This window comes from Typopeltis vanoorti, chromosome 6 (genome assembly GCF_054136105.1).
Source record: "Typopeltis vanoorti isolate ZY-2024b chromosome 6, IOZ_Tvanoo_1.0, whole genome shotgun sequence".
NCBI lineage: Eukaryota > Metazoa > Arthropoda > Arachnida > Uropygi > Thelyphonidae > Typopeltis > Typopeltis vanoorti.
Window position 1 is genome coordinate 106,310,757 of NC_143554.1, and position 18,323 is coordinate 106,329,079.

The 18,323-nt window shown below is 34.7% G+C and overlaps 1 protein-coding gene across 1 annotated transcript in view; it reads right to left on the reverse strand.

Annotated features, from left to right (window-relative positions):
* The window catches only part of LOC150105775 (uncharacterized), a 625,951-nt gene that overhangs the window by 487,529 nt on the left and 120,099 nt on the right, over nt 1–18,323 (reverse strand). The window contains exon 6 of the mRNA XM_090394343.1: nt 12,645–14,862. Within this exon, the coding sequence (XP_090250469.1) occupies nt 12,645–14,862 (2,218 nt within the window). The remainder of the gene's footprint in view (nt 1–12,644; nt 14,863–18,323) is intronic.

The following is an 18,323-nucleotide window of genomic DNA, read 5'->3' on the forward strand; positions in this document are numbered from 1 at the left end:
TTGTATGATGTAAAGAACAATCAATTTGGTGTAGGATGTTAAGAGTGTGATCTGAGGGGTCTGCATCACCAATATTGTTAAATTTAATGTGTCATTTGTATTATTTTTTTTACACATAAGGATTGTACACCCAGTTTCACCAATATAAGGTAAGTTACAGGAACAATAGACACGATGAATTCCAGGGTGAGAAAATGGGGGGGAGAGGATCCTTAGAGGAGTTGGATATGTTTCTTAATTTAATAAGTGGTTTAAAATTGGTGTTAAGATTACGTTATAGAATTTTTTTTTTTTCCTGATAACCCTTTATTGTATTGGATAGCTATCGTTTTAATGTAATCTATATCATATGTACTGTATTTGTCGGCGTATGAGATGCACTTTTTTTCTTTGAAAATAGATCTGAAAAATTGGGTGCGTCTTATATGCCGATACTCAGTGTTTTATTATTTTCATTTCTGGAAATTTTCTCTGTTCCGAGTTTGCGATTTCTTTCTTGCTTCCTTGCAGTGTGTGTGAGAGCATTCCAGTTACTCAGTGGATGTGCATGCGCTGCCATCAACGATCACAGCTATGTTGCTGTTCGTTTAAACTTTCCGATTGTTGTCGCGGGGTGAACGGTGATAAATTTCTGCCGTTAAATTTTCTCTAAATTTTTTGGCAAATTATGGCTGAAAAACATCAGCATTGGTACAATATTGCATACAAGCTATGTGTGATTGCATATGCTAAAGAACATGGAAACAGGGGCTGCAGAGAGTCATTTTGGACCCCCCTCCCCCAACTGAGAAAATGATAAGAACTTGGCAGAATCAGGAAGAGGATCTAAAAAATGCAACTCACAGTAAACATAATCTACAAAGTGGAACTGTAAAATGGCCAGAACTTGAGGACATTAGTAATGCACTGGATGGTACAGAGGACAATTTGTTGTATGAGGATTCAGATTCTGATTTAGAAGAGGTTTCAAGTGTCTCTTATTTAGCTCTGGAGATGAATTTCTGGGTTTTGATGAAGAAGATTAAAAGGTGGGTACTCTTTCCTAGTTAGATTAGGTATTTGTTGAAAGTAGACCTACTTATTACCTTATATCTGAAATACTGTAAATTCATTATAATATTCAGTGATAAAGTTTTTTTTCCTAAAAAACATGTACAGAAAAGAGGGCATGTCTTATACGCTGGCAAATATGGTATTTTTTGAAGTTTTATGAAGAACTTTATTGATAGTATTTTTGTTATAGCCATTACTATCAATAAAGTTCTTCATAAAACTTCATCATAGAATAAACCGAATTTTATTTATTCTATCCCCAATTTCTCTTCCACAATCTTTTTAGCATCTTTTCAAATACAGCTACATAAATTTTACCTGGAACAACCAATAGGGAAATTGCTCTGTAATTCTCCCGTTCAGTTTGATTTCCTTTTATCATTTTTTAATAGATGGGTACTAATAATAGCAATCATCTGAGATTCATCTTCCTGACAAGAAACTTGAATTATGCAGTATAGCCACTGTAAAACTGTTACACTTTCATGTTTGGGCATTTCTGGATGAACATCATCTACTCTTTTTATATTTCTGAAGTTTTTAACTACTTCAAGTACTGATATGCACTCCTGATACCACTGTCCTATCATGCTTATTCAACAATTTTTCAAAGTAATTTATATATATATATATATATATATATATATATATATATATATATATATATATATATATAAATTACTTTTATAATGTCACCTGATGAAGGCTGTTATAAGCCAAAACTAGTCGTGTTTTGCTATTAAACTTTTTTACTTAACTCTCGGTTTAAGTTATTCAACTCTATTTTTAAAATATGTATTTCAACCGAGTCAATGAATCTCCATACATCTATAGCCTTCATGACGAAACTTCTATTACTAATATAAAAAGAAACTTTAAAAAAACACTGAAGAGGACAGGACTAAGCATCAACAGGTTAGTGTTCCTAAAACGTTGCAAATTCCACGTTGTCTTTCCTAAATTTATTTCCTTTAAAGAGAATATAACAACAGAATGTGCGAGAAGAGTCTATCATAAAGCTAAATTAGACCTACTGGCTGAAAGAATCTCCGATACAAAACGTACTCTTGCTTTTCTGTTCACCAAAAAGAGAACTTTAGCTCAAATACTAGAAGAATCTCTAGATAATGAGAGTTGGCATATCTTTAATATAAACTGTGAATCTCAAGCAGCTCAAATACAATATGATAACAAAATAATAGAAACTTCTCAAAACCCCACATAAACTTTGAGAAAGCCGTAATTAACAAACCTTCTCATATACTTTCAGACGAAGAAAAAAGCATCCTTAGTAGAGGTCTAAATTTTATTCCTTCTCCAAAATTTATCCCAAAAGAATCACTCCTTACCAAAATAGAAAAAGCTACTTCATTCCTCCCTTCACAAGATGCAAAACTTCTGCATATTGAATCCATCTTTATTATCAATAACGCAAAACCACCCGCAGATAACATTTCTTCAACAGAACGCAAAGCAATTAAGAGTTTAAAAAATAACAGAGATATTAATTATTCTTCCTGCAGATAAAGGCAATGCAATAGTTATCCTCAACTCTGAAGATTACCAAAATAAGATGCTTGAATTACTATAAAGTGATACCTACTCAATACTTGAGAGAGATCGAACTCGAGAACTTCAAAATCGTACCAACACGTTATTAAAAACAACCACTGAACTGTTTTAAAAACGTTCGCCTGTCTCTATGCTCTCTCCATCCTCTTATTCCATGCATATATGGAGTTCCAAAAATCCATAAGGAAAACACCGCACTACGTCCCATTGTGGAAGGTATTGATTCTCCAACATACAAACTTTCTAAACATCTTGCAAAATACCTCAAATGCTTTTCAGGCAAGTCTTCATCCTTTATCAATAACACAGCTGACTTTGTTTCGTACATTAAGGATGTGACAGTTAATGAAGATGAAATCATGGCTAGCTTTGACATAGTTTCCTAATTCACTAATGTCCCAACAGACGAAGTCCTAACATTACTCAAAGACAAATTATCCAAAAAAATGTTGGCTTTACTTACCCATTGCATCAAATCCGGTTACTTTAGATTCCAAGATACTATATACAAGCAAAATCATGGTCTGGTGATGAGTAATCCTTTATCCCCTGTTCTTGCAAATATTTACTTGGAGGATTTTGAAGCCAAGGCTATCTCTTTGCTTTAACACCCAAGGTTTGGAAATGTTATGTGGATGACATTTTCCTCATTTGGAGCCATGGACATGATTCCCTTAATGATTTCCTTAAACATCTCAATAGTTGACATCCAAGTATAAAGTTCACAGCTGAGCTTGAAACTGATAGTTCCCTGCCTTTTCTAGATATAAAACTGACCCACTCTTCTGGTAAACTTAAAATTTCGATGTATAGAAAGCCTACACAGACACTAACAGGTATCTTCATAGTCAGTCCCATCACTTCCCTCTCCAAAAACTTGGAATAATTTCTACCTTGGAACATAGAGCTCGCTCTCTTCTTGATGACCCAGATGAACTTCACAAAGAAATCAACTATCTCAAAACTACTTTCTTACTTAATGGATATTCTAAAAGAATTATTGAAAAATTCCTTCTTAATCCTCCTAGTCATCACACAGAAGAAATAAATACATTTAAAGGCAATATATCTATTCCTTACATAAGTTCAGTTTCACAAAAATTAGCCAAGGTTCTAAGAAAATATAATATAGAACTTTGTTCACTCCACTTCCAAGAATCTGCTCCTTAATAAGCCACCCAAAACCTTGTCATCATCATCTTAAATATCCTGGTGTGTACAAAATATGGTGTGATTGTGATATTCCTTATTTTGGCCAGACGGACAAATCTATTGAATTGCGTATGGAGGAACACATGAGGGACATTGCTTACAAGAGACAGTGAGCCAGTGCCTTATCAAGCCATATCCTTTTCTTGGCTGATCCTAATGATGAAAGCCCAAGTCATAGAGTCCGCTGGGACAGATCTACCAACATTTTCATTGCCATGATGAAATGGAGAGAAATATCGTAGAATCTAGGGAAATCATCCTCAACCCTGAACATCTAAATAGTAACTTGAGCTACAACCTCCCATATAGCCATTCAGCAGTAATCAGGTACTGGTGTTCATGTGATGCTGCAAGCACGCACTCTCCCAACAATACAACAAACGAAAGAACAGCTTTAAATACAACTACAACATTTTCGTACTAATTATGTATAGAGACTCTCTATGTTGTTCATAGTTTCTTTAAATTTCAGTGTTTAGTGTTTTTTCTTTTCTTTTATAATGTCACCTGATGAAGGCTGTTATAAGCCGAAACTAGTCGTGTTTTACTATTAAACCTTTTTTTACTTACTATTAAACCTGTTTTACTATTAAACCTTTTTTTACTTAACTCTCGGTTTAAGTCATTCAACTCTATTTTTACAATATATATACAGGGTGTTCGGGATAAATTTGACATATTTATAATTAATTATATTTTTCCGTAAGTTACATGTATTAACACACACTTCTCTTCATTTAAAAGTTTGGACCCTTCTTCATTCATATACAAGATGTCAGAAAGGATGGGTAGCTGGAACCCACCTGAATCATGGAAGAGAATAACTTGTATCATGATGATTCGTGCCCGCCATCAAAATAAGGATATTACGACTGCTGCCCAATGCTCCCTGAATACAGTAAAAACAATCAGGCATGAACTAGAGACTTGCAATGGTGACTACGAGGATGTAGCAAGAAGAAAGATCCCTAGCAGACGATCTGATTGCGTTCGTACAGCAGAATTCCTCGCAAATCTGCAGGAACAGGTGTTGAAGAACCCTGACATTGGAATTCGGGCTTTGTTCGTGGAGTTGCTAACTGTAGTCAAGCCCTGGATAACAAGGGTAGCCAATGGTAGGCCGTATGTATGGCAGCAGGATTCGGCCCCTTGCCACACCTCTGGGAAAAGTCAAAAATGGTTGTCTGAAAATTTCTACGACTTCACCAGTCCAAATGTTTGGCCTCCAAACTCCCCAGACCTTAACCCCATGGATTATTTTGTATGGGGCGCAGTTGAAAAAGACACCAATCGCACTTCCAGTAATACAAAAGCCCAGTTAATGGATAAAATTAAAACAGTTTTTGCGGCCCTTCCCAGGGAGACTGTAGCATCAGCTTGTTCGAGGTTCCGAAGCAGAATTGAAGCTGTGATCGATGCTAATGGTGGTTATTTTGAGTAAATCTTGTTGATAGTATTGTAATTAACTCTGCCTGTAATGTTTTTTTGTCAATTCATTAAATATAATAGATACAAAGAAGATTTTCTTTTTCATTACGAAACTGTCAAATTTATCCCGAACACCCTGTATATATATATATATATATATATATCGCCACTTAAGCTAGTGGCTTCATTTGGGTTAAGGATGAACACAAAAATAAACAACAAGCATTAAATATGAATCATTACATAACTAATGTTAATTATTTTTTATTAGTTTTTTTTTTTTGGTCACAAAAATCAACATACTCATTTTCACCTTCAGTTTTTATGTTACCTTTGATTTTTCTCTGATTCCTTTTACAGTACTCTTTCCTCAATTTCTGAGTTTTTTTCAATAGCCTTCAGAATAAGCAAATTGGTTTGGCAAGTGATCATTGTGGAGGACTTCAACTATAGCAATATAAATTACTGGCAGAGGAGAGAGCATGCAGTAATAAGGGAACTGAATTTTTAGATTTTTTAAGGGACAACTGCCTTAGGCAGCATGTGGTAAAGGGGACATGACGATCAAGAGTTTTGGATTTGGTCAGGGCATAAGAGAATCTGACTGAGATGATATACCTGCCCCCAGTTCATGAGAGTAACCAAGTAGTCCTAACTTGGAGAATGAATAGGCATGTGAAGGTAATTCAGGCAGAAGGAATTTATGTGGAATTATAAAACATATAACTATAATACATTTAGTTTATTATAAGTGTATTAAAGTGGATGAAAGAATTTGAAGGAAGAGAGGACAGTAGTGCATAGGAGATACTTAAGAAAAAAATGTTGATAGCGATGGCAGATTGTATACGTCAAATGAAGAAGATAAAGCAATTTTTAATCAAATAGATGACAAGAGAAATAAAAGGGGAATTGCAGATGAAAATGATATTATGAAAGACATATAAGCAGAAAGGTGTAGAACAGTTGCATGAAGAATATAAGGACTCAGGCTAGGACAGTGACTATTATTGTAAGGAGAGAAAAATTATAAAAATTAAAAATTAAAAATGAGGGGTGCTTAAGAGTCAAAGCTATATAACTGAGAGAAGACCTCCACATAGCCTTTAAAGGAATGCAGAAAACCGACCAGGACTTCTGACCTAATGTCCAATCCTCACCTTCTCGTGGTGCACCCTGTTGGGTATCTACTTTGATACTGAACGAACGAGGATGGGCTGGCAATTTGGGATTTAGCCGACCAAATTGTATTCTTAATGGTTAAACCAAAATAAAAAAAAATGATGGTACAACATGAAAAAATTTCATGTCGGCTGGGGCGACGCCTGGTTAAACAAGGCCCCCGTTGTTTTCGCCAGGGAACCAGGGCGAACAGCGAAAAGTCAGCTACTGGAACAAATCTGAAAACAAACCCCAACTCAACATCACCAGAGTTAAAGATCGGTACTATCAACGTAAGAAGCCTGAATGGCAAAGAAATGGAGCTAGAAAAAGCGTCAAAAAATTTCTCCACTTCTACCTTAGTAGAACCTTCTGTAGGACCATAATCACAAATAAGTCTCATTGTCCAGTTCCCCATTCTCATATTTGCCCACATTAGTCTACTTGAGACTGACTGCCATTCAAGAAGATTAGCCTCGTATTCTGTGTTGAATACTATTTCTACTCCTTCTTTTCCTTGATTGTCATTGCCTGAATATAACATTTTGTGTTTATTGCTCAGAAAGATCTCCTGATTGCCATTCAAGAAGATTAGCCTCGTATTCTGTGTTGAATACTATTTCTACTCCTTCTTTTCCTTGATTGTCATTGCCTGAATATAACATTTTGTATTTATTGCTCAGAAAGATCTCACCAGTTTTGGTCTTTTTTGTTTCAGTCACCCCTATTATGTCGATCTGGTACTTATCTAATATCTTTTTCTTATGTCACACAATAACTTATGTCACTAAAATCATTACACAGCCATTAACTTGGCTGTTTAATGATTTTTACAATGGGACAAGTTCCTGGAGAGTGGAAGGAGAGTAAGATAGTTCTATTGCAAAAAAATAGAATAACAGTATCTAATTAGAGGCTCATTTGCATTTCTCCTGGAGGTGTTATTATTTTCAATAAATTGGGCAGATGACGCAATATTATTTATGCAGGCCAGCATAGATTTGTTAGTGCTCTTGTTTTAGTAATCCAGTAATCTTTTACAATAGAGTAATAAGAGCAGTGGATGAGGGTGAGACATACACACTGCCATTTTTTTTTTTTTCGTACAAAAATCCAAGGCACTAGATTTCATGCCGCATGAAAAGTTGTTTTTTAAGTTGAAACATAGGAGTTTGGATATCAGTTTCATGGATTGGATTGGTGACTGGCTTTCTGATAGATATCAGAGAGTTGTATATTGGAGAGCAATATCAGGAAGTACAAAAGTTATAAGTGAAATTCCAGAGTTCAGTATTGATGTCAATAATACACAATAACTTATGTCAATGATATTGTCACATGGCAACAGGGAGATGTTCAGTTCTTTGTCATCATCATCATCTAATTCTTGTCATATACCCTCAAGGGTTGTACAAACATATACCTTCCAATCAACAATTTTCCTCCAAATCATTCTGTTACCAGTCAAGACTTCAACATTATCAGATCTTATATTTTTATCTTCTAAGGCACTTTTTACATTAGCAATCCACTTATATGTTGGTCTTCCACTAGGTCTTTTTCTGGCTAACCTGCCAGAGAACACTTGTCTTTGTCAATCTTTCCTCTCCCGTTCTAATTAAGTGACTTGAGATTAGCTCTGTTAACACAATCCTGGATGCTAAAGATGTAAGTTCTTTCCTAATATCTTTGTTTTAATATGATAATGCCATTGATGCCATCTGTTCATGCCTCTAATCTTTCGCAGGAGTCTCATATCTGTGGTCTCTAGTCTTTGGTCAAGTGTTTAATTTCTAACCCAGCTCTCAGATCCATAATTTAAAATTGATTTGAACACCGTCTTGTACACAGCTAATTTAGTGTTTTGACTAATTTCTCTCTCATTCCATATAAATTTATTCAGTTGACTACCTACCATACCAGCTTTGTTGATTCTGTTGTCTATTTCCATATTTAACTTACTGCCTTCACTAAAAATCATGCCTAAGTAGCTGAAATGTTTTAATTGTTCTATAAGTTCTCCATTCACAATGCAGTTGATATTTTCAATGTCTTTGCCTATTTTATTGTCTTTGTCATGTTATTGCTGATTTTCATACCAAATTTATTATGACAGTTAATCAATTTAGTCAGGAATCTTGCAGACTTGCACTGGATTTATTTAAAAGTACATAATCTGCATAAAGCAAAGATCAACATCTCCAATTTTGATATCAGGTTTAATGCTGCTTTCCTTCATAATGTGATCCATATAGATAATGAATAACAGAGCAGATAATGTACATCCTTGTCTGATACTAGATTTAACTTCAAACCATCTTCCTGTACTTCCTTAATTCTAACTACTGACTTTGTTTGATATAATGTCCCACTGACACCATTTAACTATAGCATTTTGAATAGATTTTCTCTTGGCACCTTGTCATATGTCTACAAAATGTAATTACAAATCTTTGTTATATATTACTAAACAATTTCTCAACTATTTGTCGTAAAGTGAAAATCTGATCCTGACAGCCTCTATTTGGCCTGAATCCAGCTTGTTCTTCACCAAGCTTCCTTTCATCCTTCTCAACTGTTTCTCAATAATACATGAGAAATCTTACCAGGAACATTCAGTAGAGAAATACCTCTGTAATTCTTGCATTCAGTTTTATATCCCTTTTTGCATATGGGAACTATGAGAGCTACTACAATCATCCATATGTCCAGGCTTTCTGAACTATGCAGGGCAGCCACTACAACACTTTTATACCTTCATACTTGAGAATTTCTGGTCAAATATCATCTACTCCTGCTGCCTTTCCACCTTTCAGAATTTTGATGGCTTTTTCAAATATGGATATCTAATTCTGATTGCATGACTATTGAGTGTTTTTTTTTACTACTATCACTTCTTATTTCATTATTATTACCCAGGACCCCATGAAATTAAAGATTCATCTGAGAGGTCCTTTTTATCTCTCTCTCTCACACACACACACACACACACACACAGTTCATCATACCATGCTTTAAACACACTCAAATTCTCTGCAGACACCAGAGAATTTGAGTGGAGGACACTACAAGTCAGTGTCCTCTGCATCATTCCCAGAATTTAGCAATTTTTTGAAGTACTTACTCCACACTTTCGATATGATTTTTCTATCACTCTCAGGTGAGGCATTCCAATCATTAACAAATCTGCATGAAAAAAATCTGCTTCTCACTCCCCTACTCACACTCTTCATACAGTTTCCAGGGATGACCTCTGGTTCTCCCCCGACCTCCCACTATTTTCTAAAGAAAATAGTGGGAGGTGAGGGGAGAACCAGACTCCCCAACATTGATCCTATAACAACCCCTTAATAAATTGTAGATCTGTTTCATATCCCCCCCCCCATCCTCCTATCCACGAGATTCTGTAAATTGCATCTTCTCAATCTTTCCTCATATTTAATATTCCAGAGGTCAGAAACTACCTTAGTCAGTTGCCTTTGGATCCTTTCCAACATATCTTTGTCCTTCTGAAAACCAGGTGACCAAATCTAGGCACAATAGTCCATGTGTGGCCTAATAAAGCCTTAAACAATGGAACATGAATCTCCCTACTTCTACAAGTCAGTGTCCTCCACATTATTCCCAGAAGTTAGCAATTTTTTGAAGCACTTACTCCATACATCAAGGATATCTTTTTTGACCAGTTTGTACGTCACCTTTATTATCTGTAATTGTTTTTGGAGCAACTTTTCTGCCATTTTTTGAGCTTTTTCAATAGCCTCCGCCACCTTCCTGATATTTATATTCTATGTTCTTAACAAAGACTTATCATGACTTTTTTAGCTAGTTTTACACAGTGTTCTGCTTTCTTGCATTTGTCTCTGTATTCCCTAAGAGCACAGGCTGACTTATTTGCTAAGAACTTTTGATATGCTTTCTTCTTCTTTTCCTTCATTCCCTCTTTAACTTCCTGTATTCACCATGGAGTTCTGATTTTTCTATCCTTGCAGACAACCTCACCACATGCCTCTCTGGCCGAATCAATCAATGTTTTCGTCAGGGCTTGCCACTGAATCTCCAAGGTTTGGTTACTGTCCACAAACTTTTTCATTGTTTCGAGAATAATGTTTGTGTATTTTAGTCTACAGTTTACATCTGAGAGCTGTTCAACTTTATTTGCTTGAAAACTTTCTTACATGTTCATCTTTTCAATGTGAAATTCAATTTTATTCCTGCTAAAGACTAAATGGTGATCATTATCAATTTCAAATCCTCTTTACACTCAGTTGTTTGTAGATGGTGTAAAGCTTAAGAGAGTTATTAGCAATAGTGCTGATGTTTTGGCTCTTCAGATTAATGCAACTAAATATTATGAGGTTTTAAAATTTGGAATCCGCATATGGGATGCTTCATATTTTAGTTATACTAGAAGTGGAGGAAGAAGGCAATCTTGGGTTATTGTGGATAGTTTTCAAGTTCCGAGGACATACAAAGAGTGTGAACACATCTCAGAGAATTGCTGCAATGTTGAGGAGAACACTGACCATAAGAGATAAAGGCCTGGTGGTCCCATCATATAAAGCTTTGATCAGACCACATCGGGATTTCTGTGCTCAGATCTGGTTACCGGGATTTGAAGGGAATGAAGTAACCTTGGAGAGGGTGCAGAGACATGTAACAAAAATGATATTAAGACTGTACAATATTGATTGTGAGGACACACTGAGGGAATACAGACTGCAGAGTTTGGTGAACCAAAGATTAGGGGGGGGTATATCATTAAGACATTTAAGCTGTTAAAGATTTATTATTGTATTAATACTGAGCAGGTTTTTCATATGGTAGAATGATGGAAAAGGACAAGGAGCTATCCCTGGAAGTTACAAAGGAAGTACTGAGTAATAAGATAAGAAGTAAATTTTTTGCATGGAAGGCGATCGAAGCATGGAATGTATTGCCTGAGAGCATGGTGAAAGTGCAAATGGACGAGTTTAAGGAGTGGCATGATACGACTCATATTGACCTCTCATGATAAGTCTTGCGACTCCATGGAGATCAAGAAAATAATAATAATAATAATAATATCAGTCCTTTCATCCATCACATCAAATTCACCTCATACATCTACAAACTGCACATCCTTCCTTCTACAAGTTGTCCATTTGTAAATACAACCCTCTTTCTAGATTCACTTCCACCAGATATTGACAATAGATTTACAATCTCAACAATTTCACTCTTCTTTTTTCTTCCAATAAATTTTCATGTCTTTACTCATTCCATACTGGTCACTTTTCAAATCACTTTACATACCCACCAAAACAGCATACTTGACTAAGTAGATAGCCAATTTGGCTGAGCTTGTCTGGTTAGTTATCCAACCAATAAGCTGTAGGTTCAAATCCCAGCGTGGACACAGATATTTGTGAATATCATAACAGATGATGTTCACCAACTGGTGTGATATCGCCACACCACACAAAATTCAGAAAGACTTTCTGAATTATCTAATATTCAGTCACCTCTGTTACTAATGTACTATAAGTTGATAATCTTTCATGGGCAGGATTCCCATTTACAAAAATCTTTCACCTTTTCACATTGCATATTTAACAGTATCACTGGCATCCTTTATCTTTGCACCTGAAAAATGTGACTGTCATGCTCTCCTCACATATACCTCTTATCATGGAATACCCATTCCCCTCCTTGCTCACTCTCTTTCACTTTATTTAACTTTCTTTCTAGTATTTGCTATATTGCTCACTAGACATTCCAATCAGTCAAGGACTTTCTCTTGTGAAAGACTCCATATAAGCATACTATCTCTCTCTCTCTCTCACTTGCTCATTAAAACCACATCATTATTTCCCCGATTTTCAACTACAGCTTTCATGTCATTATTCATATTTAGTCACTTTCGGCCACTCCATCATTCCTATCTACATTCTAAACTTCTCTCCAACATTTCTGTTGGAGAGAGGTTTATAAGTCAAGATATGACACTAAATAATGCAGAGATATTGAAAACTTCATTATTTTCTTATAGCAGATTGGTCTAAATTTTAATTTACATAATATAATGGCTTTTAGACCGATTTATTAGAAGCAAATAATGAATTGCATTTTTACAAAATTAAGATATATTCAGGAATTTAAACTTTCAAATATATTTTTGTGAACTTTTATAAAATAATAAAAAGAGGAAAAGTGATCCACAAAAACAAATAACTTACTTGTATTTGCACCATTACATAACTTAGTTATTTTTTTTTCTTCATCGAAGTCACTCTCATCATTTGATGATATGGAAATTTTTTTTTTTTCAAATCTAGGAAGCTTCGAAAGTCTTAAGAATTCTTTATCAGAATTATCTGAAGAAAGAGAATTTTTCTTTTTCTCTCTATTTTTTTTTTTGGATTGATGACTTTCATAAGTCTCATCAGAAACAGTAGACTCATTCAAATATTTTGAGACAAATTCAACTCTGTGATTTAGAATTTCACCACAGACATTTTCAATACAATTTATTTTTTCTATCACAACACGCACTTCACTCTTTAATTTTGGATCACTATAAATATGCTGAGTAGTTTTCATTTTTGAGTTTTCAGAAGAATCTGAACTACTTGATTCTTTATAAGAATGTTTGCCACTGCGCCTTATCTTTTTATGTTTTTTTTTCAATCTAGATAAAGGTGTATCAACATCTGAAAGTGAATCCTCTTCCTCTGATGAAAATGAAGACAATGAAGAAAAAGATGATGATGATGTATTCATCAGCTCTAAAAACATCTTTTTAGCTTTTTCATTTTCAACTGCTTCTGCAGAAATAGGATGTTTCTTCATTTCTGAACCAATCTTCTCTTCATTACTGATTATGGTATTTTTTAAATCATTTAAAAGAGACTGTACAACTAGAAATGCTTCGTCTTCACCTTTATCTATTTTAGAACTAGCTTCCATCAATTTATTATTTACATCAATCTTGTCATAAACAGAATTTATAGCAGATTTATTTATGTTTGATTTTTCAACATTTGTACCATTTCCAATTATCTCAAACTCATTAGGAATATTACATATTTTATTATCTTCTAAACCAGTAAGTTTTAAATCTTGATCTAGTGTAGTTAATACTTTTTCTTTTTCATTATAATATTTCATCTCACAATGTTCAGGAAGATTTACTTTCATATTCATTTCAATACATGCATCATTTTCATTAATTTCATGCTTATTAACACTATTTTGGATGTTATTACTAAGAGAAGCATCCACTTTTGAAAAAAATTCTGAACTTTTATTTTTTTCAGTTTCATTTTCACTATGTATATTCTGTAATTCAGGATTTCCCAAAAGTTCTGCATCCGATACTGAATGATAAAGAACTGTTTCATTCAAATCATTAGAAGGGTTTTCTCCTTTGATGAACATATCTGGTTGAGTTTTGTATGTATTAAGCACTGTATCTATCTTATCTTCATTTATGTTGCTACAATCTTCACTTATAACATTCTGAGGTTTTTCTGTTAATCTCACACCAGAGAAATCTGTCGGAAGGACATATTCTGGAGATGAATTTCCATTAGCCTTTGGAGCTTCAATTTCAGAGCTGACTTCCTCATTTATACATTTTACTAGCGAACTCTGGTGCTGATTATTTCTACCACTATTACATGAAGTTTCTGTACATACTGTATCATTTTTTTCATAAATTTTATTTGTGGTTTTTGATTGACAAAAAGTATTTTGTATGTCTGTAATTCGTTTAGTTATATCATCTTCAGAAATATCACTGCTATTATTTTTTAATGGGTGTTTTACAATGTCTATGCAATTCTGCTTCAGAGTTTCAGCTTTTAACCTTTCTCGTTGATTGTACTTATGCTTGTCAACAATACTATTAACAATTAATTTAGTTCCTTTTGAATGTTTCCGCAAAACATCCTCTAATTTGCTGACAACTTCACGTAATTCTTTTGAATTTGTTATGCTTTTCATCTGCAATTTTTTAATTCTTCGTGTTGTTTTTTCCAATAATTTCAAACAGTCATTTATGTCATCTTCCAACCACTTGAAATTCTTGAATTTTGTTACTCTGAAATCACTGTCACTATCATTTATGGTATTTAAATCAGTTCTCAAAGGACCAGCGCGCACATATTCTTTCTTTTTACTTTTCTGTTTTTTCTTTATATACTCTAAAATCATGGTACAAAATGCAATTTTACCAAACAGGGGTTCAGGATTGCATTTGTAGCATTTCCACTTAATGTTCTGAATATTTCGAACTTCACCTCTTCCAAAATTTCGACGAATACAGTCATTACAGAATGCATTACAGCAATAATCACATCCATTTAGTTTACCTCCTTGGGCACACCATCGACAGTATTTATCACCAGTCTCATCTTGTGAAAAATTTCCATCTCCATAAAATTTTGCACAATCCTACAAGATAAAACATAGTAAATGTTAATTTTTTTAATCACATAAGAGAGATAGTCAAAAAATAACTTTATTTTTCAATAATTAAGCTCAAAGAACTTCAAATTAGTAACAAGAAAAACAGTTCAGAAAAGCTCAACTTTTCAACTGGAACCCTACTCAACCTTCAATAATTGTAAAAAAAAATGTATTATAACCAAAACTATTGTTAATTTAAAACTTTATAATATAATAAAAAATAAATTTTTATAGCTACATTTATTAACTTTGGGTGTTCTAAGTAGTCTATATTTTTGTTTAATTACAAAATTTTATATTTAAATCAGTTAAATTTTAATAGGCAACTTCATATAATCTTAGAAGGGCATTTTATGGAATTGTGACAGTTTAAAACAGTATCATGACTTTTGTCTGAATGTTCTCTCAAAAATTTCACAAGAGTTAAAATATTTGATATGAGACTTAAGAAGCATATTAGCTTCTTATCATCTTAGGTCTCACTATCTGCTGTTATTATAATAGTAGCAGATAATGAATACAACCTGTCCCAGTAACTTCAAGTTCAATAGGAGGTCCACACATGATCAGTGGTGATACATCTGAGATTTTTAATGCTAAAAAGATTTTTTGTAAAGGTATTTTTTATTAAACAAAAAAAAATGTATATGTAATGTATAAAATGTAATATAGTTTATGTAATATGCTTATTTTGATTTGAAACTGGAAGAGTTTCATGAAAAACTTCGGTACTATATCATCTGGAAAAAAAAAACATTTTATCGAGCCTGCAGCTACTCGTAATTGGCAAGTGCATTTGTCAACTTTGTGTGTGTGCGTGTGTGTGTGTGTGTGTGTTTATAGTAAATGTTAATTTTTTATAGATATTATTTCTGGAAAATTTTCCATGTTACTCTGCTACATAAATAATAACTTTTATGGCTATTTTGCCTATTTTTCTTTAGGTGTATCCCTTTTATGATGTCATTGGCTTTTTATTCTAAATTAAAGATACCAAGAAATTATATATTTGGTTTAATCTTTTATTAAAGTGTAAGCAAACAAGTTTGTGCCTGAACTATTTTCAGGACTGGGGGCAGCTCGTATATAGAAGCTTATGACTTCACATCACTTGCCTTAGTATCCTATAATGCAAAGCACATAATGCCAATGATGATCACTTCTTACTCAAATCCCCTGTACATAAGATTCTGTATCTTTGATCAATCTAAACACATCACAATTAAAAATAACGTAATCAATAAGATTTTGTCTGTGCGGTTAGCCTAGTGGCTGTATGCTTCCTAACCATGTGCCTGGGGAAGGAGTGTCCTAGGTTCGATTCCCATCGGTGACGTGAGGAGCTGAAGGATCTTCCTCAACCATAGCCAAGTTAGCCGGTCTTGGGCGTGGACAGGATTTTTTCCCCAGTTTATCCTGAGGTTTTTCATCCCGCAGAGCAGGCAAACCGGCCTTGAGAACTCAATACTACAAACATAGGATACACTGGAGTGTAGGGCTGACCACCTTATCCTGTGAACGGCTTGGGGTCCGATGATTAATAAACCCTCGACACCCCACAAGGTAAAAGAGGGAAAGGAAGATGAGATTATTATTATTATTGTTAGTCACCTCCAGGGAGTCCAAAGACTCATCAAGGGAGGGCATCTACTCTACAACTCTGCTTCCACCAGTCACAATCCACCAATTGACTGCAACTACACCATCTACCACCGACCACCACCACTGGTATTTCCACAGACAATCACAAACATCCATGCCCACAGTGGGATTTGAACCTGCAGCCTCTTGATTGAAGAGCAGACATGCCAACCCTCCTCGGCCAGCCAGGCTAGCAAAAAAACTGAGATGAGATAAGATTTTTCTTGTTTTGTGTATATTCTCTCATGTGAATTTATGTACAATTTTAAGTCAGATCACCAAAATTTGTCATTAATGACTAGTCTGTATTGAGCAGAAATCCTGCAGATACCTTATTATTAGCTTTACCCTTTTCTGTAAATTCTTCCAAAATATGGGGATCAGGAAGTGATAGAGAGGATTCAGAATACGTGACTAAGCTGGTAACAAGTCTGTGGAATGCTCCCTTATGAGGATAGGTTGAAGGCATGTCAGTTACAAAGTTATTTGATAGGTAGAAAAGAGGAAACACCATAGAAACTTATAAGATTAATTTAAAGGGGTTTTATAAAATTGATACAAAGGAAATTTTCCAATACATCAAAAATAGTAAACTAGGTGTCATCTGTGTAAGAGTGTGGTAAGAGGGCAGACTAGTTTTTTGCATGGCGAGTGGTGAACGAGTGGAATGGATTGCCAAAATTAGTTAAGAGTGAATGAGTTCAAGGAGAGGTATGACAGATTTTGTGTGTATAAACATTAGTGTGTGTCTCCCACGATGGGTCTCTGAACTCCATGAAGAAAATGTATAATAATAATAAGAAGAAGAATTTCTATATGTTTAGGAACTAAAATTTAGGTTAGGTTAGTCCTAACAAGGACTAGGCATTCCTTCTACTTTATGTCAGCTGCCCTTTCTAACAGGCTACCACGGCATAGCTCTGCAAACAAACCACACGCGTGCTCTCCACCCCCCCCAAATGCCAATTGGACTGATGTCTTTCACACCATTCCTGGACCATAGATGATTGAAAAAGGGATTCTGTGTAGTAATGAATCAGGCTTCCAAAATGTGTCACTGTGATGGATCATGGAGATTAAATTTGGACACAACCATTGGTGGATGTGCCAAAAACATGATGTCTGATGGCTACCTGGACATCCTGCACAACTTCATGCTTCCTAGACTGTGAAAGTACTTCAGCAGTAACTTTTGCATGTTTTAGCATGACAATGCTCCATATCATACCGTACTACATGTCTGAGATTGCTTTCCACAAAACAACGTTGAAGAGTTGGACTGGCCAGCTCAGAGTTCAGACCTCAACTCCATTGAACACCTTTGGGATGAAGTAGATGCTAAATTCATTCCAGACCTTAGCAGCTGTCATCAGTATCAGAAATGGGGATAGTTTTTTGCAAGCATGCCCTAAAGAGTAGTAGTAGTTGTCATTCAGGCCAAAGGTGGTGGTCCCACTCGATAACAGAAATGTAATTAAATCAACTTTTGGTCACAATTGGGTGTCTAAATACTTTTGTTAACATAGTGTATGTTACAATGGAATTATCAAACCAACTGAACACTGGCTTAATGACTCGACAAAAGTGCAGTGCAAAAATGTGGCAAGTGAGTTAGCAATCAAGGAGGTGAGGGGATGACAGTTGACTGATTTGTTTTGAGAATTTCAAATCCTACAAGGTTATATAAGGTTATAAACATCTTTCTGTTATCCAACAATTAAAGCACTTCTATTAGTGTTTTCCAGTATGCTTAAGGACAGAAACCTAAAAATTTTTGTTGTCTGTTTACTGGGAAGTTTCATACA